This window comes from Triturus cristatus, chromosome 10 (genome assembly GCF_964204655.1).
Source record: "Triturus cristatus chromosome 10, aTriCri1.1, whole genome shotgun sequence".
NCBI lineage: Eukaryota > Metazoa > Chordata > Amphibia > Caudata > Salamandridae > Triturus > Triturus cristatus.
Genome location: NC_140593.1, coordinates 64,070,692 through 64,097,007, shown reverse-complemented (window position 1 = coordinate 64,097,007; position 26,316 = coordinate 64,070,692). Strand labels below are relative to the sequence as shown.

Here is a 26,316-nt window from a genome sequence, read left to right as displayed (position 1 = left end):
ATTTGCCACTGAGCCACTCTTTAATTTCTTTAATGTGCTTTTGCATATATTATTGTAACTTACTGATCCAAGATTTGACTGCCACCTTGCAATGATACATTTAAAGTTAAAAAGAAAACCAGGTCCAGCTCATACATGTGCGTGCATCTTGACACAACACACATCGTGCTGCCTCGGCCTGCTTTTGTTTTTGATGCTGTTGTTCCTTATCCGCAAACAGCTCGTTCTTTTGGTCATGTGAAACCGCATAGGGCAGAAAACCTTTGCACAGCCAAATGGTCGAGTAGCACCATTTCAAAACAAGAACTATTTGCTTTCCCAATGGTGGTTTCTTTAGGGTTTGCCTTTGTTAACTAATTAATTATTTAGATTTGACTGGGAGGGGAGGAGGGAACCACTGCCTTTTTCTAGCCTTCGCCGACAGAAAGGGCTGTGAGCTGCTTGTAGTCGAAAGCCTCTTCTGGACCATACCAAAAACTTACAGTGCGTTTAAAGCCCCTGCACTGCTTATCATCGGTTGTCTTAATTGTCACTCTCATATGCTTGCTTCTTATTCTATAGCTCTTCTTGTTTGTCCCTCCCCTGGAGCAGAGCCTCTTTACCATCCTTTTGGTTGCCCGACTTATCCTTCCACTGCTCACTTTTAGGGAAGTACGATTTTTCTTTTTCGTTAAGCACTCCATGAGAGTGCATGTGTTTTCCGGCTCTCTCCCTCGTGTGCGTCTCTTCCCCACCAAATACCTGCCTACCGTGTTTTATGCTACTTTCTCTCGTGTGCTTTTCCCCTGTCAAATCCCCCGCACAATGTGGTGTTCTCTCCCTCGTGTGTTACTCTCCATCCTCCTTCCTAATACCTTCTCCCTTCAACCAGCTGTATTTTCATTTCCCTACCCCAACCACTCCCCACTTCTCCCCCCCCACTAGTTCCTCCATTGCTCATCCACCCCTTGCAGTCGTTTTATTATTTATTGTTGAAATGTTTAAAATTTTTGAAGGGCCCAGCAGCTCCCACGTGCTGCTGTGCCCCTCTGCTTTCAAAGATGCACTTTAGCATAATCGATTTTTTTTTTTTTTTTAATTTACAGTGCGAAGTGGCATTTTCCATATCCAATTGGCAAATAAAAGAACTAAATAAAAAGGTGCCCACGTCATTCGGTGGCATGCCCTCCCGCGTGCAATGCGCTGACTCAATGACCGGGTTTTTGAAAACCATTTTGCTCTTTACCGATGCTGCACAGCACTGCCAACAAGCATTGGCGAAGCCAGTGAGTCCCAAAGGGCAAAACCTATGAGCTTTGCTTACTTGTTGAACTTTTACCTACTCCACTTGTCCCCTTAACCCTCTTGTTTACTGGATACCTCATCCTTTCATAATCATTGTCCTTGTCTGTTTTTTTTTTTTTTTAACTTTGATATTCTACGAACCCAAGATATTTGTATTCTGAGGCAACTGAACCGAAAATCCGACGCCACCGCCCTCCTCCCCAACACAGATCTGCAAAAGCATGATCTGTGATCTTTGTTTCATGACTTTAGACCCAGAGAGCCCTGGTAAGAAACCCTGGCTAAGCAACCTGTGTGGGAGGCCCTGCATGTCCTCTTGAAGAGTGGCTGTGTGTGTGTGGCTTGTTATGTTAATCCTTTACCATCCAGTTGCGACCTTCGCATGAGGTCTTGCCCACAGGTAAGGGGCGTGGAGATCTATAGGGGCATCTATAGCACCCCTGCCACAAGACCGGTGTCTTGGTGCACTTGGAGGTTGTTAGCTGTGCATTACCTGATTTTCATCTTTTTTCAGCCTTCCTCTGGGCTCTGGCACGCGAGCTCTGTGCCGAGAGCTCTAACCAGCTTATTATAAAAACACGCGTTCCCTGATGTCGTGGGCAGCCATAGAGCCAGGGGTGTCGCTTAGGATGTGTGGTAGGAGTTTGGAGGTTTCTGGCACAACTTTACTCCTTGCGTCCAGCGCAGGCGCCTGATGCCCAGGGCCATTGCGCGTCAACATAACTGTAGTCTCCTCTGAACTCCACAGGTACAACCTGCCGGTGCTCATCATTGTGGTCAACAACAACGGGATCTACAATGGCGTAAATGAAACCTCTTGGAAGGAAATGATGACGCTCGGAGAGCCAGCAAAAGTGTGAGTACCATCTGCATCACCTAGTATCCTCCATTGTGATAGTAGCAGGTGGTGTGCGAGTTATGAGTTGCTAGTCTCTTACTTTATCTCTGTGAACGCCATTTCCGTGCACCCTGCAACATGGTAAAGTGTGAGTGTTACCGCAGTTTCAGCTCTGCATCTCACTTGTGCATCTTGTAACACCTAGTGTGTTTTAAGTCCATGTGCGCCTTATTGACCTTCTCGTCATCTTTTGTTTCCATCCTCAGCACTTTCCGGTTATGTGTGGGTACAATGGCTCTGCACGGTATAGTATTACAGGTAGAACGAGAGCAAGGGTCGCAAGTGCGCTGCACTTCATAACACCTGGCGTGTTGGCGTGAGCCTCTATGCACCTTGTAACAATGTGCGTTTCAGTCCCCCTGCACCCTACAGCATTTGCTGATATTTGAGGACTGATCTTGTAAAGTGCAAGTGCCAGCCCATCCCTTCTTTAGAACATCTCCTAATTATACAACACAAACCATATAACTTGCAATGCAAGTTGTGTTAACGCAGTGTCTCACAGAACAATAACACGTGGGCCCACCGCATCCCCTGGCATGAATTAAAAAAAAATTGCAACACAAAAAATAGATATTCAGCACCAACATATTGTGATTTTTGCTGTTATCACTGCAAGCATTGCTTTTGACACACTTTTGTCTTGTGATTCAAATGAAGTATTACACTAATGTGACGTTATATCCCTTATGTCAACAATTATGTTCTGCCTTTGTTTAACTGTCCAACCTATATTACAATTGTGTGTGGCGTCTGCCTGCCACAAGATTAAAAACACACTACTATGTTGCTCCTACAGGGTAGTGGGCCTTCCTCAGGACTGTGGGTCTCTGTAGAGCACCTCAAATGTTGTAAAACAATCCCTGGTTCATCGTTTGTTATGTAGGCGCACTCAATATAGGATGGGGCAGGAGCAGTGAAAACACTCCTTTTGCTTAAAACAGGAGTTCTGACCTCATTCTCCCTTAGGTGATATTCAACATTAGCATCCTAAAAGTCCTGCTGCTGTCCCTCAGAGACTTATTGTTTGTGTTGGTTCTTCTGTTTTTCACATATTGAGAAGTACCCTTAACCTAGCAGGCTGTTATTTGGAGCGCCCCAATCGCAGCCTTCTTAACTATGCTCGAAACAAGGCCCACAGGCGCCAACCTCTTTGAAATGGTTTAGAATGTGCACACGAGGTGCAGTGCAGTCCCAGCCTACGTGCTATATGTGACCAAAATGTTGATATTGCTGCGCTCCCAGTGGGTCTCCGCCAAACAGTTCTTTCCAATGGAGCCTATGGCACTGCCACATCTAGAAACAAGCTATGGTGCTTTCTTCAAATGAAAGGTCTACAGCAGAGTTTGTTTTTTAGGTCGAGTCTACAGCGTGCATGCGCTGTCTGGAAGACCTGCTGTAATCATTAGAAGCAGTGAAATCCCACCTGCTGCTTGCCATTTGTTCACTCCAGCATCGCTCTTCTTTGTTGGCTCTTCATTGGTTGGTTCTCCTGATAAATAACTTCCGTTTTCCGCTCAGGAGCACCCGCCAGCTAAAGTTTCCTTATGCTGTAAGTTTTTATATGTTACTTTGGGGGCTCCTTTTTTATTTTCTAATTGCTACCTCATGTTATCAAATGCCCCACGGAGCGCACCGCGCGTATAACATTTACATACACAGCCACTGTTCTTAAAGGTTTACTACTTTTTCCATCACAGTAGAGATCCCAGAACTCAGGCCCTACTTTTTGTCTAAGAACAGGACGTCTTTAAAAACTCGGCCTATTTTAATTATTATTCATAACAATATTTACATAATAAAATAACGAACAATAACTAAAACAGACTGACGGGTTAGAGTACAGTACCAGGGAGGGCTTACACACCATATCGCCCTAGAAGGACAGGCCACTGGAAAAGAATGAATGTATGTCAGACTTCGGCAGTGAAGCAAAATTATTAACTAATTTAAATAGCTGTTTGGAGGTGTGTTTAGTTTTCTTAATTTGTTGGGTGAAGTAATCCTTCTTAGCATTTTTTAGTAGGTTTTTGTAGTTGCTTAATATAGTTTTATATAACTCTTTTTCTGTTTTGTCATAATTGGCTCTCCAGTGCCTTTCCGTTCTATGGCACAATTGTTTTTCCTTACGTAGAGTTTCCGAGAACCAGGGAGCTGACGGCGTACCCCGGTTCCCTGAGATCTTTCTGAAAGATACTGATGTTTTTATAGCTTCATTTAGCCATTCAGTATATTTGACTGCATTAAAATCTGCACACAGATTGAATTGAGGGCATGTTTCCTCCTAAGAACAGCGAAGAACCACGGATACTGTATAGCACCCGTGGAATTCACAGCATCCAGTTCAAGGTTTAGGACATTGGCAAATTCTGGTATGTCGTCTTCTATCATAGTTTAAGACCTAGTTTTCAAACCAGATCCGTAAGTTATCATTAATTCCCCTGAGGCACGCCCAAGATGCATGTTCCCTTTGTGTATTCATGAACTCCACACCCGGACTGTTGCCGCATCAAATTGAGTACGTCTCAGATATGAGAACGGTAGGGTTTCCAGTACAGAAGCACCATTTTCAGCTCTCCCCTGCTGCGCTCTTATTAGCGACGCAGGAAGCTCTTTGTACATTAAAAACACATAGGGGGAATTGATTTTTCCCATAGACTTGTACATTGGAGTAGAGATTTTAGGCGGGAGACCTCTTTTAAATAAAACCATTTTGGGCTGAAGAAATCAAAATACGATCTTTTGCATGTGCTTTAGGCGGCCGGCATTCGTCTGTGAGGTATTCTTTCCTAGGTCTCTCATTTATTGGTTTCTATCAGTTCTTCTGTTCTCTGCCGCCATATCCCAACGCTCCCTGGTTCCAAACTCCTTTTGTGGCTTTTTAATAACAGTGTGGGTGACTTTTAGGAAAGAAAGCTTGGCATATGTCGTGCTGACTGGAGTGATATGCTTTTCTTTCTCCTTCTTGTGCATGTAAATAAAATACGTTCCACTGTGGCAATAGCCACTATTATAATTTGGTTCTAGCTCAATGTTGGACCCGGCCTCGTGGCGTGGTCCGTACCCCCGTGGATTGTGCCCGTTCCCCGCCCAGGCCTTCACGGGCCACCCTTCCGAACTGCACCGAGACCCCTCATTCCGAGCTGCACGAGGTCGCATACCCCTCGGGGCTCCGCCATCTTGTTGACATCCACGTGACTCTGTGCGCCAGCCGGCGCGACCCCACTCAACCCGGCCTCGGCCCCGGCGAAGCCCCGACATCGAGGCACCAAGAACTGGCCAGGGGGTGCCACATGAACCATTCACCGCCCCCGGCGGAGGACAGTATCGATGAGACCCCCGACTGTCCTCCCATCCCTAGGTGTGATTGCCCTGCAACTCTCTTGGGCCGGGTGCCTCTCCTGCTGGGCGTCTGGCCACCTCCACCCGGCCTCTCCACCCCCCCCCGGGCGCCAGGGTCCGGACATCAAAGGGCTCCAGACCTATATCTGGGGCGACCCCGCCACAGATCGGCAGTTGTATCCAGGAGTCGAGAGCCCTGCTGATTGAATCGCGGCCGACCCTACGGAGAAGAACTCTTGCTTGAACTATCACGAGCCCTGCAGACTGCGTCGCGGCTCCTTCTTGTGAACACCTTGAAGCCCCCCGGAACATCGGGGCCCTGCTGACGCTGTCGCGGCCCAACCTCGCTGAAACCTCCCTCGGAGCCCTGCTGACGACGTCGTGGCTCGAGCTGAGCAGAAACCATCTTGAGAGCCCTGCTGACCTGATCGCGGCTCCCCACGAACTGAACGCCAGAGCCCTGCTGACACCGTCGCGGCTCGACCCCTCCGAGATCCGGAGGTCCTCCAGCTTGAGGATAAGAACTGGGCCCCAGGTACCCTCGTACCGAGCTCCTGCCAAAGACTGTCCCGCTACCCCTACCCTTCCAAAGAGACACTGAGACTTTTGGTGGATCCCTCGATCCCTGTCGTGTAAATATTGATCTCGTAAACCTTTAAATGCTGATAAAGAATTGCTCGTCTTGAGACAACCTCCTTGAGTCCTGTGTGGTGGTGTTACTGTGCTAGTACGTGATAGGAGAAGGATCTCTCAGGAGGCTTCTCGACTGCGCTCGGCTACTTCGTGCAAGTGAGGGCCCCCCCCTGGTGGTCTCACCGACTCCTCGGGGTCCGCCTTCCAACATTTGGTGGCCAGCGACGGGATCCGAGCCGAACGCAGTACGTACCAGCCAGTACCCACTAGCTACCCATCCAGTCAAACAGTAATCATGAGCAGCCAGGAAAATAACGCGACCATGGAGTTCCAGCCCGAACGGTTGGAGGAATATACGCACAAAGAATTAAAACAGTTCTGCAAGGACAAAGGCATTGCAACCACCAGCCTAGGTACCAAAGAGGAGATGCAGAAAGCTCTGAGGACCTGGCTGGAGGCCGAGGCAGGCCACTCCCAAGAAGAAGGTCCCTTGCCCCTGACTGAGGCTACATCAACCGCACTGACTCCGGCAACCGGAGGAAGAAAGAGCCTAGAAACCGGCCTCTCCGAAGAAGAAATACGAGAGCGGGAGAAGGTCCGGAACCACGAACTAGAGCTCGCACGACTGCGGCTGGACGGCGAACTCCAGCTGGCGGAAAAGAAACTGGCCCTAGAGCAGCTACGGCTTCAAGAGGAGATAGAAGAGAAGAGACGGCACCGAGAGTTGGAGGAAAAGAAAATGACCCTGGAGCACGAGCGAAGCCTCAAAGAGCTCGAAATCAAGGCCAAGAACGGGGGGACCAACACCCCCAGTACTAGAGACACCCTACCGCCTGCCGAGGCCAAGGTACATATCCCGAAAGAGGTCGTCAAGGAGTACTATAAGAATGACGACATCCAACAATGGTTCAAGGCCTACGAGGTGGCCATGACCTCTCATCGGGTGCCCCGAAAGGACTGGGGCGCCGGCCTGTGGGGGCGGTTCCTGAGTGAGGGTCGAGACACACTGCTCCAGCTGCCGGAGGAGGTGATGACCTCCTACGATCACATGAAGGAGGCTCTGCTCACCCGCTACGGGCTAACTGCAGAAATGTACCGCCAGCGGTTCAGAGACTGCAAAAAGATCCCGGGCACCACCTGGGTGGAATATGTGGACTTTTTCAGCCGGGCCCTAGAAGGATGGATCAAGGGTAGCAAAGTCACCACCTACGGGCAGCTGGCCGACCTCATCGTGTGGGAGCATCTCTCCAACAATTGTTTCGTGGAACTGAGGCAACACCTCCTCGACAGCAAGATGTCCGACCCACAAACTCGCCGTCGAGGCCGATCGATGGGTCAACTCCCGGGTCCCCCGGAACTCAATGGGGGAGTACCAGAAGAACCCCACCGGACCCCCCCGCCAACGCGGTGGAGGGGGAGGGCCGAACAGGAACCGGGACCCCCCTGCCGGGGCCCCCAGGAGCCCCCCTCGAGGGCCACCTCAGCAACAACTCTCCCCGAGCCTAGCCCGAAGGGGGGCGACCCCGGCCAGACCCGGACCACGGCCACCAGTAACATGCTACGGCTGCCAACAAACCGGACACTATGCCAGCGACCCGGTCTGCCCCCTGAACCGAAGAAGCGGGGCCGGCGGGCCCCCGCCCCGACAGCTGGCGGCCGCCGCCCTGGGAGAGGGAGAAGAGGAAGAAGAAACCCTCGACCGAGGGACCACCGAATGGGAGCCGGCAGCCATGTCCCTGGTCTGCCTGGGTAGCCGAGAAATGGTGCCCCGCACCCCCATTCCAAGCAACACCCAGAAGTACAGGCAGCAGGTCACCGTCAATGGACAACGGGCCGAAGCCCTTCGTGACACCGGCGCCAGTGTCACCGCTGTCCGCTGCCACCTGGTGACCACCGAACAGATCCTACCCAATGTGCTGTGCCCCGTCCGGACGGCCGACAACAGCGAAAGCCTGTGCCAGATGGCCCTGGTCCCCTTCGAGTGGGGAGGGGTGACCGGCCTGCTAAAGGTGACGGTCCGCGATGACGCACCCGTAGACTGCCTCCTGGGGAACGACTTGGAGAGTTCCCCCTGGGCTCAAGTAGAGCGACGAGAGCACCTCCGAATGCTGGGACTATCCGAATGGGCCTGCGCCAGCACCCGGTCCATGACCGCCCGGGCCCCCCGCTCGTCCTCGGCCCCCGGTGCCGCCCAGCCCGAGGGGCTCGCACCACCCCCCGCCGGCGGCGAAGGGGAGGCGGACACCGACCCTGGACCTAGTGAATCCTCCCCCGAGGAGATTGCTTCCCCGTGCGCCCTACCAGAACTGGCACAATGGCGACACGAAGGGGGCCCCACCCGGGAGCAGTTCCAGCAAGAGCAGCAGTCCTGTCCCTCTCTCGAAGGGGTCCGACAACAAGCGTCCGCACAAACCAACGGGGACCAGACCGGCACCCACTGGGTCTACTGGGCCGAGGGCCTGTTGTACAGTGAGCAAAAAGTGGCAGAACTCGGGGCCAGCCGCGTGTTGGTGGTCCCCCTCCGCTTCCGGGAGTTCCTGCTCAACCTGGCACATGACGTGCCCCTCGCCGGACACTTGGGGCAAGACAAAACTTACAGCCGTCTGGTGACCCACTTCTACTGGCCCCGGATGCGGAGAGACGTGGACAACCACTGCCGGTCCTGCCAGACCTGCCAAGCCAGCGGGAAGACGGGGGGTCGGGTCAAGGCCCCCCTCCAGCCCTTTCCAGCCGTCAGCACCCCGTTCGAACGGGTCGGAATCGATATCGTGGGGCCCCTGGACCCCCAGACCGCCCTGGGCCACCGCTTCATCCTGGTCCTCGTGGACCACGCCACCAGGTACCCGGAGGCGGTCCTGCTAAGAACTATAACGGCCCCCGTGGTAGGCCGGGCCTTGATGGGGATCTTCTACCGAGTGGGATTTCCCCGCGAAGTGGTGAGCGACAGGGGCACGAACTTTATTTCCAAATACATGCGGTCCCTGTGGCAGCAATGCGGGGTCACGTACAAATTCACAACCCCCTATCACCCTCAGGGGAACGGACTGGTTGAGCGGTTCAACAGAACCTTAAAGGGAATGATCCAGGGCCTGGAAGAGCCCCTCAGGCGGAGATGGGATGTCCTGCTGCCGTGCCTCCTGTTTGCCTATCGGGAGGTCCCGCAGAAGTCCCTGGGGTTCAGCCCGTTTGAACTATTGTACGGACATCCGGTCCGCGGACCGCTCAGCCTGGTCAAGGAGGGCTGGGAGACGAAGCTCCAAGGCGCCCCTCCTGACGTCTACCGATACCTCCTGACCCTCCGAAACCAGACCCGCAAGTTCCGAGCCATGGCCGAAGCCAACCTCGAGGCCAGCCAGGAGGACATGAAGCGGTGGTACGATCGGAACTCCTCTACCATCGAATTCGAGCCAGGCCAGAGAGTGTGGGTCATGGCCCCGGTTGAACCCGGCGCCCTCCAGGACAAGTGGACCGGGCCCTTCAAGGTAGTGGAGAAGAAAAGCCCCGTCACCTACCTAGTCGACCTGGAGTCCCCCCGGAACCCCCTCCGGGTTCTACATGCTAACAGGCTCAAACCCCACTTTGCCCGGACCGAACTGAGCCTGCTACTGGCGACCGACGAGGGGGGCGAGGACGACTCCGAGCCCCTGCCCGACCTCTTGCAGTCCAACGTCCATGACGGATCCATCAACGGTGTCCAACTCGCCTCTTCCCTGACCCCGGAACAGCGTGACGACTGTCAACAACTGCTGCAGGACTACGCAGCCCTCTTCTCCCTCACCCCGGGGGTGACCCACTGGTGCGTCCACGACGTCGACACCGGGGATAGCCCCCCCGTGCGACACCGAGCCTACAGGGTACCCGACCGAGTGCGGGCATGCATCCAGGCCGAGGTAGCAAAGATGCTGGCCCTGGGGGTCATCGAACCCTCAGACAGCCCGTGGGCCAGCCCTGTCGTCCTGGTACCAAAGGCCGCAGCCCCCGGCCACTCCCCGGAGTTACGATTCTGCGTAGACTACCGAGCCCTGAATGCGGTGACCAAGACGGACGCCCATCCTATACCCCGGGCCGACGAACTCATCGACTGCTTAGGGGCCGCCCGCTACCTGAGCACGCTGGACCTCACCGCCGGGTACTGGCAGATCCAGCTCACCCCCGGCGCCCAAGAAAGATCCGCCTTTTCTACCCCGGATGGGCATTACCACTTTCGGGTGATGCCCTTCGGAATGAAGAACGCCCCGGCCACTTTCCAAAGACTTGTAAACAAGGTTTTGGCCGGGCTCGAGGCCTTCAGCGCGGCCTACTTAGATGACATTGCTGTGTACAGCAACCACTGGGCGGAGCACCTCCTTCACCTCAAAGCCGTCCTGGCCGCCCTCCAGCGGGCCGGGCTCACGATCAAGGCCAGCAAATGCCAGATCGGCCACGGATCCGTGACCTACCTGGGCCATCAAGTGGGAAGCGGGCAGGTGGCCCCTCTCCAGCCAAAAATCGATGCCATCCAGGCCTGGGAACCCCCTACTACCCAGACAGCTGTCCGGGCCTTCCTGGGCCTCACCGGTTACTACCGGCGGGTCATCCGGGACTATGGGAGCCTTGTTGGCCCCCTCACAGAGCTCACGTCCAAGAAGCAGCCCAAGAAGGTGCACTGGACACCCCGCTGCCAAGCAGCCTTCGAAACCCTCAAGACAGCGATGTGTACTGCCCCTGTGCTGCAGGCCCCGACTACAGTAAGGAGTTTGTGGTGCAGACGGACGCCTCCGAGTATGGGATCGGGGCCGTCCTGTCCCAGGCCGATGAAAAGGGGCTCGACCGACCAGTGGCCTTCATCAGCCGACGGCTACTGCCCCGGGAGCAGCGATGGAGCACCATCGAGCGTGAAGCCTTCGCTGTAGTGTGGGCCCTTAGGGCCGGAGCTTCTTATCTCTTCGGTACCCACTTCCGGGTCCAGACCGACCACCGGCCCCTGCGGTGGTTAATGCAAATGCGGGGCGAGAACCCCAAGCTGCTGCGGTGGTCCATCTCGCTGCAAGGGATGGACTTTGATGTAGAACACCGGCCCGGCAATGACCACGCCAACGCCGACGGCCTGTCCCGCTTCTTCCGCCTTGACGAGGAGAATCCCCAAGGAGATGGGTGACTCTCCATGCCTTCGGCTGGGGGGGACGCCTGTTGGACCCGGCCTCGTGGCGTGGTCCGTACCCCCGTGGATTGTGCCCGTTCCCCGCCCTTCACGGGCCACCCTTCCGAACTGCACCGAGACCCCTCATTCCGAGCCGCACGAGGTCGCATACCCCTCGGGGCTCCGCCATCTTGTTGGCATCCACGTGACTCTGTGCGCCAGCTGGCGCGACCCCGCTCAACCCGGCCTCGGCCCCGGCGAAGCCCCGACATCGAGGCACCAAGAACTGGCCAGGGGGTGCCACATAAACCATTCACCGCCCCCGGCGGAGGACAGTATCGATGAGACCCCCGACTGTCCTCCCATCCCTAGGTGTGATCGCCCTGCAACTCTCTTGGGCCGGGCGCCTCTCCTGCTGGGCGTCTGGCCACCTCCACCCGGCCTCTCCGCCCCCCCCGGGCGCCAGGGTCCGGACATCAAAGGGCTCCAGACCTATATCTGGGGCGACCCCGCCACAGATCGGCAGTTGTATCCAGGAGTCGAGAGCCCTGCTGATTGAATCGCGGCCGACCCTACGGAGAAGAACTCTTGCTTGAACTATCACGAGCCCTGCAGACTGCGTCGCGGCTCCTTCTTGTGAACACCTTGAAGCCCCCCGGAACATCGGGGCCCTGCTGACGCTGTCGCGGCACAACCTAGCTGAAACCTCCCTCGGAGCCCTGCTGACGACGTCGCGGCTTGAGCTGAGCAGAAACCATCTTGAGAGCCCTGCTGACCTGATCGCGGCTCCCCACGAACTGAACGCCAGAGCCCTGCTGACGCCGTCGCGGCTCGACCCCTCCGAGATCCGGAGGTCCTCCAGCTTGAGGATAAGAACTGGGCCCCAGGTACCCTCGTACCGAGCTCCTGCCAAAGACTGTCCCGCTACCCCTACCCTTCCAAAGAGACACTGAGACTTTTGGTGGATCCCTCGATCCCTGTCGTGTAAATATTGATCTCGTAAACCTTTAAATGCTGATAAAGAATTGCTCGTCTTGAGACAACCTCCTTGAGTCCTGTGTGGTGGTGTTACTGTGCTAGTACGTGATAGGAGAAGGATCTCTCAGGAGGCTTCTCGACGGCGCTCGGCTACTTCGTGCAAGTGAGGGCCCCCCCCTTGGTGGTCTCACCGACTCCTCGGGGTCCGCCTTCCAACACTCAAACAGACCAAAAGTTAGAAACACATATGGCGACTTGTTTTACTGCGCACCGTGTGGCTTTTTGCAAAGGTTGACTGGTCCTCTTTTTCATTTGCTTAATGCTGCATTTGGGTGTTCACAATTCCGCACCACACATTACTATTCCACACCACATAATCTGTCAACACACCACATCATTAAACTCAACAACACATTTACACACCACGTACATTCAATCCCCACCACAGAATACCACATCATACCACAAAATTCAGCACACCACGTAATTAAACTCCACAACATACCACTACACAGCACAAACTGCCATACCATATAATCACACTCCATAACACACAATATCACTCAAAATAATTCCAGTACGCTAAAAACCACATAATTACCATCCACATGATACCACTGCACACCATGCTACATAATTACACTCCACAGCACACAATTCCCGAACTAACCATTCCAATCCAACCCACATAATTACACTCCACACCAAATACATCTACTCCACTCTATAACACATAGGTAAAAGACATTCTCATTTACAATGCCAAGCGCTCTAACTCTCGCAAATGCAAGACCTATTGGCATTGCCAATGCTTGTTCAGTATTACGTTCAGCGCTAAAATTGGCGTGTCAAAGGGGCAGCACTTACTCCACTCTAAAAAGCAGCCTGGGTTCAACTGAATTAGAGACCAAGTCTGCGTCTTGCAGCAAATGGAGCTGTAATTTGGCAGATTATAGACATTTTCCATGACTTTTGAACTTGCAGATTTAGCGATGCATCAATGGCACAGGACAGCCTCACGCTGCATGTTTTCGTTATTACTGCAGCTTCACAACAATATCTTGAAATTCCCCTGGCACCAGTACAAACAAGGTATATTTACCTGTTTACAAGACACACGGTTGATCTGAAAGCCTCGTTTTGTAGGATAAGTAAGACTGGTGATAGTTTATTATCTGCGAGTGTTGTTTACCATACTCTAACCCTTCCAACATGTCTTGATGTGAGTATCTAATGCGTATAAGGGCTCCTAATGTGTGAACATAACTACACTAAGGAGACCTTGAAGTAGGTGTGGTCACCAGCCACATTGAGCATTGTGACTTTGTGTTCATACTTGTCAGTCTGTGCCGCGTGACCTCTCCTAATCTGTGAGTGCAAGGTGTTCAAAATGCCTCATATGAAGGCCAGTTCAAAGAACCCTGTAATATGTAGCGTGTGAATCTGTGCTTTGTTCGTATAAAAGTAAGTGCCGTGCCCAAGTAGTCGTTCACAGGAGTCCGTTTCACTTTGCTTCTCATGCGGGCTAGAGGTTTCCAGTGTTTCATTCTGGAAATATTTTATTTGTCCATTTAATCCTGCATCTGTGTTCCGAAGACCAATAGAACTAGTTGGTGAAGGACATGGGAGGATAAATTAACCCTGACATAAGTGGTGCACCATAGAGTCTGTGGTGGCATTATTCAAAGACTCTTGGGACAAAGCCACGTTTCATCAGCACTGTCCTCCTAAACCATCATGACAGACTCTTGAATGGTGGGATATGGTCCTCAATTGGATTTGCAGAGCCTCTGGACACAAGAACTTGGACAAGGTATATCAACCTGCTGAAACTGGCCCTGAAGTCCTCATAGATCCAGCCTGATCCACACAGCCAATGCATCACCATCTAGTTTCCAAAAGCAGAAATATCATATATCACACTGAGGTGTCTATTTGTTGTATGGAAGTAAGAAAATCGGACTTGATTAACGTGGTTTGATCCTGAAGCAACAGGAGTGTAGCACTGGTGCTCTCCCTTAGTCGCCAGACTGGCTGAATGACACGGAAAGGTCAGCTGGGGCTCTCATCCGGCAATGTAGTGGAGTGTGATTGGCTCTGCCCTGTGCCCTACCTGCCTTCCACAATACTGGATCATTGGGAAACCTCCCAAGCCGGGTGTTGTAACGTGTATTGTTGCTTTGCATCCTTTCCCTTAGCTACCTGTTCCCTGCTGCTCAGCCAGTATGAAAGGGATGTGTGGAATGTTAGAATGCCTGACTAGGTAGTGGAATGCTGCAGTGCCTGGTGGAGTGGAGAGACAGACAGCTGGCGTGTGGGGGCTGAGCAGCAAGGATGCTGCTCCTGGTGGGGCTGAACTACTGAACCTATTATCCTACTTACCAGCCTGTAACTAAGCTTAATAAACATCTTACTTACAACTTACTTCATTGCTACCGTTGGACCTCATTTGGATTACATCACCGGGCTCTACTTGGACTGAGATTTGCTAAAATCAGTAAGGCGATGACTGTGTTGTGATCTGGGATCGCATTCTTGTTCCCGCACCTGTCCGATCCCTGGAAAATGACCGGGCTACATCTCCCTTCCCTTTCCCACCCAAACTGGAACAGCTTAGACATGAGCTAAGTTAGTATTGAGAGATGTTTAAAAGTGCCATTTTGCTTGATTTTCACACTTGAGGGTTTACCTCTAAAAGCAAGAACGGTGCTTCTTATAGGCCATAGGCACCAATGATGAGAGAGAGTGGAGAGTACTGCAAATGCAAGGATGATTCTGTTTGAAACCGAAGATCCTGAAACCAATACTACGACTTTGGTGCCACTATAATGAATACCTTGAGAAAACTGCATTCTGGTTTCAACGCACTTCGAAAAAAACATCCCCGAGTGAAAATTCAAATTGGCTGTCTATGAAGGGACAGCATCTTACAAGAAAGTGGTCATATACTTGAAGCCATGCCCCCTTTCTGTTGAAGTCTGAGTAACCCAGTGCAAAGGGCCGTGATCAGTTTCTTTCCCATCAGCTTTTTATCATATTCCACTGGGCACCTTCCCTTCACGCTTTTAGTTAGAATTACGGTTACTTCTCTGATCTTCTTTCATGTTTAGCTGATAACAGCATGTGTAGCCAAGCAGCAAAAGATGAAAAACCAAGCAGACATTCATAATACTCATGTCATCAAATCTTGCGAGTGTCCTTGACTAACACTGCTTTATGGGCCCATTGGACAACATTTATGATATCTGTTTCTTGAGAGGCACCCACACCACACTTCACTATACTCCATGCATCTTCCAAAGCAGCAAAAGGTGGACAACTCCTGCTGCTCTTGAAAAAGCATCCCTGGGCTCTGATGACCTGGTGGACCATACTACTGTCCTATAGGGAGACCAAGAAAGCAAACCTCCATCCACCTGCAAGACCAAGTTAATATCCGCTCCATCATAAACAACTCCTACTCTGCCTTTGCACCACGCTGAAGCATCAAAACAATTGCTTCTGAGGTCATGGACAAACACGACTGAGGTCAGGGATCTAAGACAGCAGCTGCCCCCGCCTTCTGGCACCATTCAGTCGCTCCAGTGCATTCGACACCATTGACCAGCATGCCCGGATCTACAGCCTGCCATTGCGATTTGACGACACAAAGTTGAAACCATAGTATGCTGGTTTGCCCTCAGTCTTTGCAGCATGTGATGGGTCGCTTAGATTGGCTCCCCCCCCCCCCCTCCATCCCAGTGACTAGAAGAATAATTCCAGCTTCTGTGCTCTTCCTTGTCGAATCGAGCCTTGGATTCCTCTTGGTTCTGCACATGATTATGATTCAGTGGTACAACCTACAACCCTCTTAAGACTTTGCACAATTCCACTGATAAACTCAAAGAGCTCATGTACCATCTCTGTTCCCCACATCCTAGGTCTGCACCCTAACCGAGAACTAGAAGCAAAAGAACAATGGATCAAACCCAGATCTTTGTGACTGGGAGTGCATTTTCAGCATTCCGTCCATCATTTGTTTGCGTAGTACTTTCCACCCTAAGTGGGATGGGTATGTCCAGACGTGGGTCCCGTACTCACTGCGTCGCTGGACTCAAGCTAGCCTGGCTGGTGTGGGGTGATGCCCCAAAACCATTCTCAGGATGCTTGTTTCCGTTCCAGGGAGGACCTGGTCTGCAAGTTCGGGCTAGACTGTTCCCATGAGGAACAGGGTCATGACTGATTTGCATATGGCTGGGTCCAAATTGGGGTGGCAAAGTGAGCAAAAGAACAATGGATTAAACCCATATCTTTGTGACTGGGGGTGAATGCCGGCATTGTTCAAAATTCCATCCATCATTTGTTTCTTTAACTTTTTTAAAGTGACATTTTCAAAATCACTTTAATTCCAACTTTACCATCAGTTTCGATCGTAAATTACTATTAATTTGAGCCCTTGAATCCTGGTTTTAGCTGTTCCCAAACTGCAGGTATAGACTAAAGTGTTCTAATGCAGCCCAGCGCTCTTCCAGGGGAGAGTCAGCCTTGCCACCGGGAAAAACAACTGTCGGGACGTGTAAAACTTACGCACATTCTACTTTTTAAATACCATGCACTTTGACCTGTGAGCAGGTAGGGCCTACCTTAGGAGTGACTTGTAAGTATTAAAAAGGTGGGTTTAGGGTTGACAAAAGGTTTATTTTGCCATGTCGGATTTTCAGATTTAAAACTGCACTCTCTGGCTGAAAGGTCAGGCCTGACGACCTACACTCCACTGTCACTTTAGTGGTGACACAATGTGCGCTACAGTCCACTAGTAACATTTAACTTACAGGCCCTGACTACACGAGTTACCATATTCTAGGTACCCATAGGCAAGTTAAATAAGCCAGTCACGTACTTGCCAATTGCGCATATACTTTAAGGGCCAGCGCATCCACGCTAGGCACTGAGCATTGGACATCAGAGCCTCCGTGTTCAGAGTCAGTAAACCAGCGCTAAATATCGCAAACATTGGGGGTGATACGGTAAAAAGGGCATTTCCTCCCACTTTGTACCTATCCCTGGCTAGCATGTTCAAAGATTAATTGCAAGAGCCCCTTTCTGTGTAGGTGTTAGATCTGTTTTTTGCCATGTTGGTGGTTTTTTTCCACACTGGCTGTTCCAGCCGCAGTCTTTAATCAGTGAAATGAGAAAGGACAAAGAAAGAGGGGAGAGGCCTTTCTAGCCATTCACTAAACAAAACAGTCTTCTGTAGCATCTATGTAGAACATGGAGCAGGAAGTTGTAGGAGATGCTCTCAGAGGGTGGTCACCCTTCCCGTCTATCTGCTGGGGCCTGACTTCACCGGGGAGGCGGCGGAACTTTCCAGGGCCTTCCCTCAACCAACTAAGAACCTGAGCAGGCTCACCTCCCGTTTTCTATTTTCCACACATAGAAATTCAATAATTATAATTGTCCCTATGCAGTGAACACAGCACAGGCACACAAGCACCCCACACTCACCCTACCACATACATGTAGAGAAAACAAGCACTCTCCACACAGGTCTCACATGGATAGAGCAAAGGACCCAGATTGGGGGATTGGGTAGGCCTGTTGGCAGGTGAGTCCAGGAGGCATACATCCCTCTGAAGGTGAGTGGCCACTGAAGGCTTCCTCCACAGCCAGTGCCTCTCAGCCCAGTGAGAGGCAGGTAGTCCTTCTCAAAAGGAGGGATACACTTTAGGTTCTCAATCCTGACTTCAGAGCCACCCTTTGATGTCTCAATACATTTTCAAGGGAAGCCATCAGTGAACACACAATTGTCGTGTTCGCTGAGGGGAAACAAAACCTGCTGAGGCAAACTGTGGCTTCCCTAGCAGTTTAACAATTGTCTTCTCAGCAAAGGCGCTGAAATGATGAAAACCCTAGTATTTTGAATAATGCTTGTTGCTATACTTGAGGTCTGTGTTCACACTCCCTACACCCACCTGCAATAGGAACTCTTTCCCTATGTAGAAAACTTCTCTTTCGTTCCCTTCCAGGGCCCCACCAGTCTGTCTGACACCCAATGCGCACTACGAGCAGGTGATGGCTGCGTTTGGTGGTAAGGGGCACTTTGTACAGACCCCGGAGGAGCTAAGAGTGGCACTAAAGGCCGGTTTGGCAGAGGAGAAAGTGCCAACGCTTATCAACGTGATGATTGATCCGCAGTCTGACCGCAAGCAGCAGGTAAGTGCGCAAACTCTGCGCAGAACCTGTTTGATATCATTTAATGATTTAGAAGGTTTTTTTGTTAAAAGCCCTTCACTTCTTTTGAGCATTTAAAATAGGTAGGGTGATAGAAGGGCTTTGGAATTTTACACAGTCCCACTGTCAGTAATACAAGAGCCTATTTATACCATCCAAAAACCTTTTGTATGTGTGACCATCGTCAACTGGGATTGCTGTGGATGGTTGTGCTTTGCTGGATGTCCCTCTGTGTGAGTCCTTGGGGGTTAAGGGCAAAGTCACAGCCCCTGCCACGGCTTGTTTATCTCTCCTTTTGAGCCTCATTGCTTCTCGGGTCCTGCAGCTTCCCTCCAGGAGAACAGGCTTCATGGTCCTTCCATGTTCTTTTAGGTTTGTTCAACCACAAGTCACTCTCCTTAACAATGTGACCAGAGGCGACCAAACACACACCCTCTACATGGATCCCTGGCAGCCTTTTCCTTCCACAGAAAGGGCCAGGTGATCATCCTGCAGCCAAAAAGATGTGAAATCTTACTGAACATGACAGTAAATATTGGAAAATACTTTAAGACTCTAAGTAGCCAAAGACCTTGACTATAATCATGAAAAAGCAGTTAGTAAGATAAAATCCTCTTAAAAAGGAGAGAAAACCTCTAAGGAAAGTCAAGGAGTTTCGTACATTGTCTTCTAAATCTGCTGATCGCAAGCTGGATGCAAAAGGCAGCATGTGTGTATGTTCTAGGCTAGGCTTGGAGGTAAGCAGCCTTGTAGCCTCCTAAGCCAAGAACAATGGCTGACGGCAGTCGCTGGGATTTGCTGTCCCTTCAGCCTTTTATACCGTACTGCACGAGACAACAGAACCAGCAAACGCAGCAGCAGCAGCAGAATAAAAAATACTTCCAGTAGAGAAAGCGGAACCACCAGGGAGTTGATGTCGCATCCCTCAGCAGCACTGAGAAAGGCGTCCAGACACACCTGACAATGACTCCCTAGACTCTTTGCTGCATCTAGTACTCCTGTGAGTAAAAACATAACACCACATCTTCCGCCTTGGAAAAGATACCTTTAGACAAATGAGTGTTAGACATGGTTACTGGAATAAGTGTTCAATGGTTGAAAGGTCTACAGTTTGAGTTCCTGCTGCTTGGCCTTATGCATGGGATCCAGCTTCGTTTTCACAAGTATGCAACAGAAAGTCAGTATAACTGAAAACTAGAAAGCGAAAGGAATCTATACAGGCTTGCTACTTCCTTGTGGAGAAGGCTTTGAAAAAATAATTTTTGACCAATCCTGGAGCCCTAGGCAGCCAAAACACATGAAGTAAAAAATGTGACATTGCAGGTGTTCCATTGAATGCACCACACGCTTCAGAAGGGGGTCTGGATGGTTGTCACAGAGCAGACTTTCTTGTTCAATTAATCAAGAAAAACAGGATTTTATTTTTTGCTTCAAAGTACGATCAGACTAGAAATTAAGGGTCCTTCAATTCACTCTCAAGTGACACCCCAGGGCCAGCTCCAAGAGTGATGACGAATGACAGTAACTTCCACTGATGCTTATCTTGGTTGATCAGGGCTTTGCTTCACCGTAACGCCTACAAGATCTTGAGGCCCAGGGTGGTGATCCTAAAAACCCTGGGACTGTGGTCAAATTTACAGTGAATCTAGTACAATTGACCCAATACCTGGGCATGGTTCTGGACACACAAACTGCAAGCTTATTTCTTTGGCAAACAAACTATCTTCCCAGGTTCTTGAAAACTAATAACTAGGGACAGATTCATACCATGCAGTCGGAGAAAGTGTCATTGTTGCTGGGCTCCAAGACCTTGTGCGTCTTCAGTCAAAGGGTTCTGGAAGAGAATAGGTTGTAGAGTTCAAAGGATGGGAATGCTTTTGACAGATAACTCTTAGGAATCCTTCAGGGCACTAGCACTTAGAAGTCTCAATAAGTCACTATAAACTTACAGTTCCCTACAAGCCCCATATAATCTTTCTCCCATGGCTCGACACCACGTTCTAGAATTTATCTTACTCATAAATAGTTTGTACCTATAAGGGATGTCAACAAACTCTGGTTATTGGCAGTCAATTCCAAGGCTCAGAGTCTTGGAGGTGATTGCCATGAAACAGAGAAATGACAAGGTTCTTACTTTGAAGCAAGTCGTTAAAGCTGGTACAAGGCTTGCATATCTCAAAGCAGAATTCGATGCAATAAGTATTCAAGGTTGTTAAGTCGCCACAGGATTAGTCCTGAGGTGGCATTTTTCCCTTTCAATGATTACGCCTTAAATTTGAAGAACAGACCAGTTGAGGTCTAGCTTATGATAGGCAAATGTTGTTTAACAAGTACGTGAGAGATGCACTTGTTGAATGAAAAGAGAAATGGCACTGCACAACCATGAGTGCCACGCAAGCATAGCTCAATAGAGGAGACCCTTATTCGAGGACGGTCCTTCCTAGGGTGTGGCCAAATTGTTACTCAATGGCCATAGCTTTCGACTGCAATAAAAGATAATACTGGAAACCCATGCAAATGGCAGTGGAAGCTTGAGACTTGCTTAATCAAACCTGCTTACTTCAAAGTCTGAACTATAAGCTCCGCCTATGTGACAGTGACTGTTAGAACCACTTTCAGAGAGCCTTGGTGCATACAGGGGCTATTAGCCCAATGGTGGGGATTGAGGCCTTTTCCTCCTAATGTCCCGGGGCCTGAGCTACTATAGATCCTGAGCAACTGGGCCAAGTAACCCTTCTATTATTCAATCATGGGTTTATTAAGCGCGACTACTCACCCGTAAGGGTCTCAAGGCGCTGTGGGTGGGGGGGGTGCAGGCTCCAGTCCATCAGGGAAGGGGTCCGTCGAAGAGCCAGGTCTTGAGGTTTCTTACGAAGATGGGAAGCTCTGCTGTTGGAGGGCGCTCCAGGCCTTGGCCGCGAGGAAGGAGAAGGAGTGGCCTCCCGATCTGGTTATTCTGGTGTGTGTGACCATGGCGAACGAGAGCTGGGCTGATCGCATGGTTCTCTGGGGTGCGTGGAATTGGAGTCAGCTGTTCAGGTATGCTGGTCCGATGTCGTGGATGGCTTTGTGTGCGTGGGTGAGCATCTTGAAGGTGACTTGTACCTCGATGGGGAGCCAGTGTGGTGTGCGTAGGTGCTGGGAGATGTGGCTGTGTTTGGGCAGGGTGAGGACCAGTCTTGCGGCGGTGTTCTGTAACTTGCGGGTGAGGTTTTTGTTTATCCCGGCATAGAGTGCGTTGCCGTAGTCAAGTCTGCTGGTGATCAGGGCGTGAGTGACTGTTTTTCTGTGTTCAAGGGGGATCCATTTGAAGGTCTTGCGTAGGAGGTGGAGGCTGTGGAAGCAGGAGGACGTGACCGTGTTGACCTGGCGGTCTATTTTGAGCTCGGAGTCCAGAATGATTCCTAGGTTGCGTGCGTGGTCCGTGGGGTTGGGAGGGCTTGAGGGGGCCGGGCCACCAGGTATTGTTCCATGTGTTGGGGTTGGGTCCCATGATGAGGATTTCCGTCTTGTTGGTGTTTAGTTGAAGGCAGCTGTTTTTCATCCATTTGGCTACGGCTTCCATGCCTTCTCGAAAGTTGTGTCTGGTGATGTCTGGTTCGTTGGCTAGGGAGAGGATGAGTTGGGTGTCGTCTGCGTATGACACGATGTTGAGTCTGTAGGTTTTGACAATGGAGGCAAGTGGTACCATGTAGACGTTGAAGAGCGTCGGGCTGAGAGAGGACCCCTGAGGGACGCCGCAGGACATTGGTGTGGGGTGTTATAAGAAGGGGGGGGGGGTCTGACTCGCTGCGTTCTGCCTGAGAGGAAGGATCTGATCCAGTCGAGGGCTTTGTCCTGTATTCCTGCGTCGTGAAGTCTGCGTATTAGGGTGCGGTGGGAGACCGTGTCGAAGGCCGCTGAGAGGTCGAGGAGGATGAGAGCTACTGTTTCTCCTTTGTCCAGTAGGGTGCGGATGTCGTCTGTAGCGGCGAGGAGTGCGGTTTCCGTGCTGTGTTTTTTTTCTGAAGCCGGATTGGGAGGAGTCGAGGATGTCATGCTCTTCGATGAAAGCAGCGAGTTGGCTGTTGATGGCTTTCTTTTTTTTTTTTTTTTTTTTGAAAGTTATTAATATACATTTATTTGTGATTCTTTTTTACAGATACTGTTTTTCAACGTAAAAATAGAGAAATCATGCCAGAAAAAAAAAAGAAAAAGAAAAGAAACTCAGAAAGGCGCAGGAGCAGGAGTGTTTCTCATCCGTTTGCACTCTTCTCGTGCAAGATTGTTCAGATGAAGGGTCCTTAGGTGTTTCATCATATTTGCCGTGCCGTACGAGTATTTCTTGTTAGGATCCTCTTGAGACCGAACTCTTTTGCAAATCTTGCACGTGACCAAGGTGGCATTGGTCTTTGTTTCCACACCACTGAAGAAAAACGTTGTGGGCATGGTGCTTTCTCCAAAAAGGTATCCTCAGATTCGGTGAATATTTTTTTTTTTTTTTTTGTGAAAAACCTTTATTGACATTTCAATCAATAACAAGTATGGGCCTACAACCCCTCGGGGCCGGCCGCTAAGCAGTCAGAGCAACAGAGATCAAATGGTAACACAGGCAGCACCTTGGGGAGCAGAATCATCATGCTGATATAGTCTGGCCAGTGAACAGCGCAGGTAGGACACCAGGATAAAAAAGGGTTTTCATTTTATAATGGTAAAAGACAGAAGGATCAGGTGCCGAACAATTTCCCAACAGCGATAAAAGGCAGGCAGAATAATAAACGTAAGCAATAAACAGCAATCTATTGGATCAATGGCGCAGACACAGGAAATTCAGGGCGGGGAAGAATATCATGCCCAGCTGCGCCTGCAGTCCCCTGCCCGAAAGCCCAGAGAACACCCCGGAAATTGTGGCACACATGAAAAGGCAACGATTCACAACAAAGGAGGCGTACCGCGCTGATCCCAGAAAAGAAAAAGCAAGAAGAATCAGAGAAGAAAAAGGAGGCCATGGAAAAAAGAGATTAAAGACTAAAGAATCCCCTCCCCCAACCCCCCACCCTGCACCTCTGCAGATGAGTACGCCCCCCCCCCCCCCCCCCCAGCAGTGTGCCTGTCGCCCTGGAACCAGACCCGAAATATAGAAGAAACCGGGAAAAGGAGTAAGAAAAGAACCCCACCAGACGGGGGGTAGAGAGAGTATTAATAAACTGGAGGAGGGCCTTCAAAACATGCCCCCGGCTTCTCCCTCCCGCACATTATGCTCCCCCCAAAGCAAACAGTAAGCAACACAAAATCGACCATGTCAAAGAAAGATGGGGGGCATTTTGCACCTACTATACCGACAGTTATACCATGAGAGCCCGCAACCCCGAGCCCGCCCGCCTATTAGCCGACCACCCCTGAAAGATCATTCTTAACCTTGGCCACTCTTGGCAAATCCGCCCATGCATACCCCTCGACCCGGCGCCATGTCCAATGCTACACGGTAAAGGAGCGTCCAAAAACGACCAGGAAGCGACGGTTGATGGCTTTCTTGATGACTTTTGCCAGGAAAGGGAGCAGGGAGATGGGTCTGTAGCTTTTGAGTTCAGTGGGGTCAGCCAAGGGTTTCTACAGAAGGGGGTTGACTTCGGCATGTTTCCAGTCCTCTGGGCAAAAAGCGGTCGCCAGGGACCGGTTGATGGTGTGGCGGAGCATGGGTGCGATGGTGTCGGCGGCTCTGTTGAAGATTTGGTGGGGTCATGGGTCCTTGGGGGACCCCAGAGTGGATTGACTTCATGGTCTTCAGAGTGTCTTCTGTGGTAAGGGCTGTCTATCATTGGTTTCCAGGTGTCGGGGGTGGTTGGTGGGGGTTCTATGTGTCATCGTCTAAGTTGTCGTAGATGCTCTTTATATAGTGGTGGAAGAAGGTGTTGTTTGTCGCAGAGTTCTTGTGAGGAGGGGATGTCAGTTGATTCACTGGTGGGTTGGGCAAACTCCTTGATGTTGAAGAGTTCTTTGCTGTTGTGTGCGTGTGTGGAGATTCTGTCTTCCAGTGCTTTTTTCCTAGTTTTTCTGATAAGGTGGTGATAGGTGTTGGTGACAGCTCTGAAGTTGGTGTGGGATTCAGTGGCTTTGGTGTTTCTTCAGTCTTTCTCGAGGCGGCGGCAGGTGCGTCTGGACTCTCGAAGTTCGGTGGTGAACCATCTGGCTTTCTTGGCGTGGGTGTTGTTGATTTCCTTGAGGGGGGCTATGGTGTTGGTGCTGTCGGAGATCCATCTGTGCAGGGCTCAGGCTGCTGTGTTGGGGTCGTCGTTTTTTTGCGGTGGTTGGGGTGGAGTTGCAGAGGGAGGAGGTGAGCTGGACGTCAGTGATTCTGGTCCAGTTTCTTCGTGGGGGCAGTTGCTGGTGTCTGTGGCTGGTCGGTGTTTTTGAAGGAGAAATGGACGCATCAGTGGTCGGTCCATGGGATTTCGGGGGTGTGGCTGAAGGTGACGGCGTTTCCTGTAGTGAAGAGGGGGTCGAGGCGCTGTCCTGCTGAGTGCATTGGTTCAGTCACTGTTTGGCGCAGTCCAATGTTGTGGAGGTTGTCCAGGAGGGATGTGGTGTAGGGGTCCAGTTGGTTGTCGATGTGGAAGTTGAGGTCTCCCAGTTGGGTGTAGTTGGTGGATGTGATGGCATGCGAGGAGATGATGTCCGTGATGGAGTTGGTGAAAGGTCCGCGAGGTCCAGGGGGACGGTAGATGAGGATTCCTTGGAGGGTGGTGGTGGGGTTGGTCTGTAAGAAGTGCAGATGTTCCATCATGTCTATGGGCTTGTCGGGGGAGAGTGCTCAGGCGGAGGGTGGATTTGTGGACGATGGCGATTCATCCTCCAGGGCGGTCATGGTGGTCTTTCCTCGTGATCTTTTATCCTTGGGGAATGGCGATGTCGATGTCTGGTCCTGAGGTGGCATTGGTCCAGGTTTCGGTAAAAAATGCTATGTTCGGGGTGATTCTGTCAAGGAACTCCCAGATTTCGGTGACCTGCTTGTGGAGGGATCGGTCGTTGAGGAGGATACACTGCAGGGTCTTAGGTTCGGTTACGGGTGGGGGGGGTGGATATAGATTAGTGGACCCGGGCTCTCAACTCAGAGAGCACAGCTGCAGCAATAAAACAATGTCCAGCCAAATACTCACTTTCATAAAACAGCCAAATACTCACTTTCATAAAACAGAGAAATGTTTTACTTATAACTCTACTCATTCAAAGGAAGAAGGCGACATTCACAAACAATCAAGCGTTTCCCTTTAATGCCGGGGCTCTAGTGTTTCAATGGCAATTCCCTGTCCCACTCTTTCCTCACATTGTGATAGGGGTTATTACCCGTGAACTGTTGGCCACATCGAGGGAATGCACACTAGCAGTCCGTTTCTAAAGAGACAACTCTGATTCTTAAAGTCAAGTCAAAAGTGTCTTCGCGCCGCAGTGCTTTCAGCAGTGAGTCCAACCATGGCTGGTAGGCCCAAAGCCAGTCTTACTCACTCCTGTAGGAGCAAAGCATGCAGTGCCTTGGATGTGCCACGTCCGTGGTATTCACAGCCGCTCCAGTCCCGATTAGATAAGTTGGCTTCACGCATACTCAACGGCTGCACTCGGCAGACGCAGGCTCTCTAACTCCAGCAGCAATCAAAGGTTTTCCTGCACTCCTGTGGGGTATGTTTCCACGCTCCCAAAATAGGTGTGGGGGATTGATTCCGATATTCCGGTCCTCAATCTCGTGCTGGGGTGGTGATGTTTTCACGGCATCCTCACTCGTTCTACAAGGTCAGGTCAGGTCAGTCACTGTCCTCGTTGCTCCAGGAGACCTATGGGTCACCACTGCCTACAGTTTACGAGCTTCTGCCCGATTAAC

At 51.0% G+C, this 26,316-nt stretch overlaps 1 protein-coding gene across 2 annotated transcripts in view; it reads left to right on the top strand.

Annotated features, from left to right (window-relative positions):
• The window catches only part of HACL1 (2-hydroxyacyl-CoA lyase 1), a 172,190-nt gene that overhangs the window by 128,461 nt on the left and 17,413 nt on the right, over nucleotides 1-26,316 (top strand). For both annotated transcript variants that reach the window (XM_085630421.1, XM_085630420.1), the window contains exons 15-16: nucleotides 2,033-2,140; nucleotides 18,260-18,446. In XM_085630421.1, coding sequence (XP_085486547.1) covers nucleotides 2,033-2,140; nucleotides 18,260-18,446 — 295 coding nt within the window. The remainder of the gene's footprint in view (nucleotides 1-2,032; nucleotides 2,141-18,259; nucleotides 18,447-26,316) is intronic.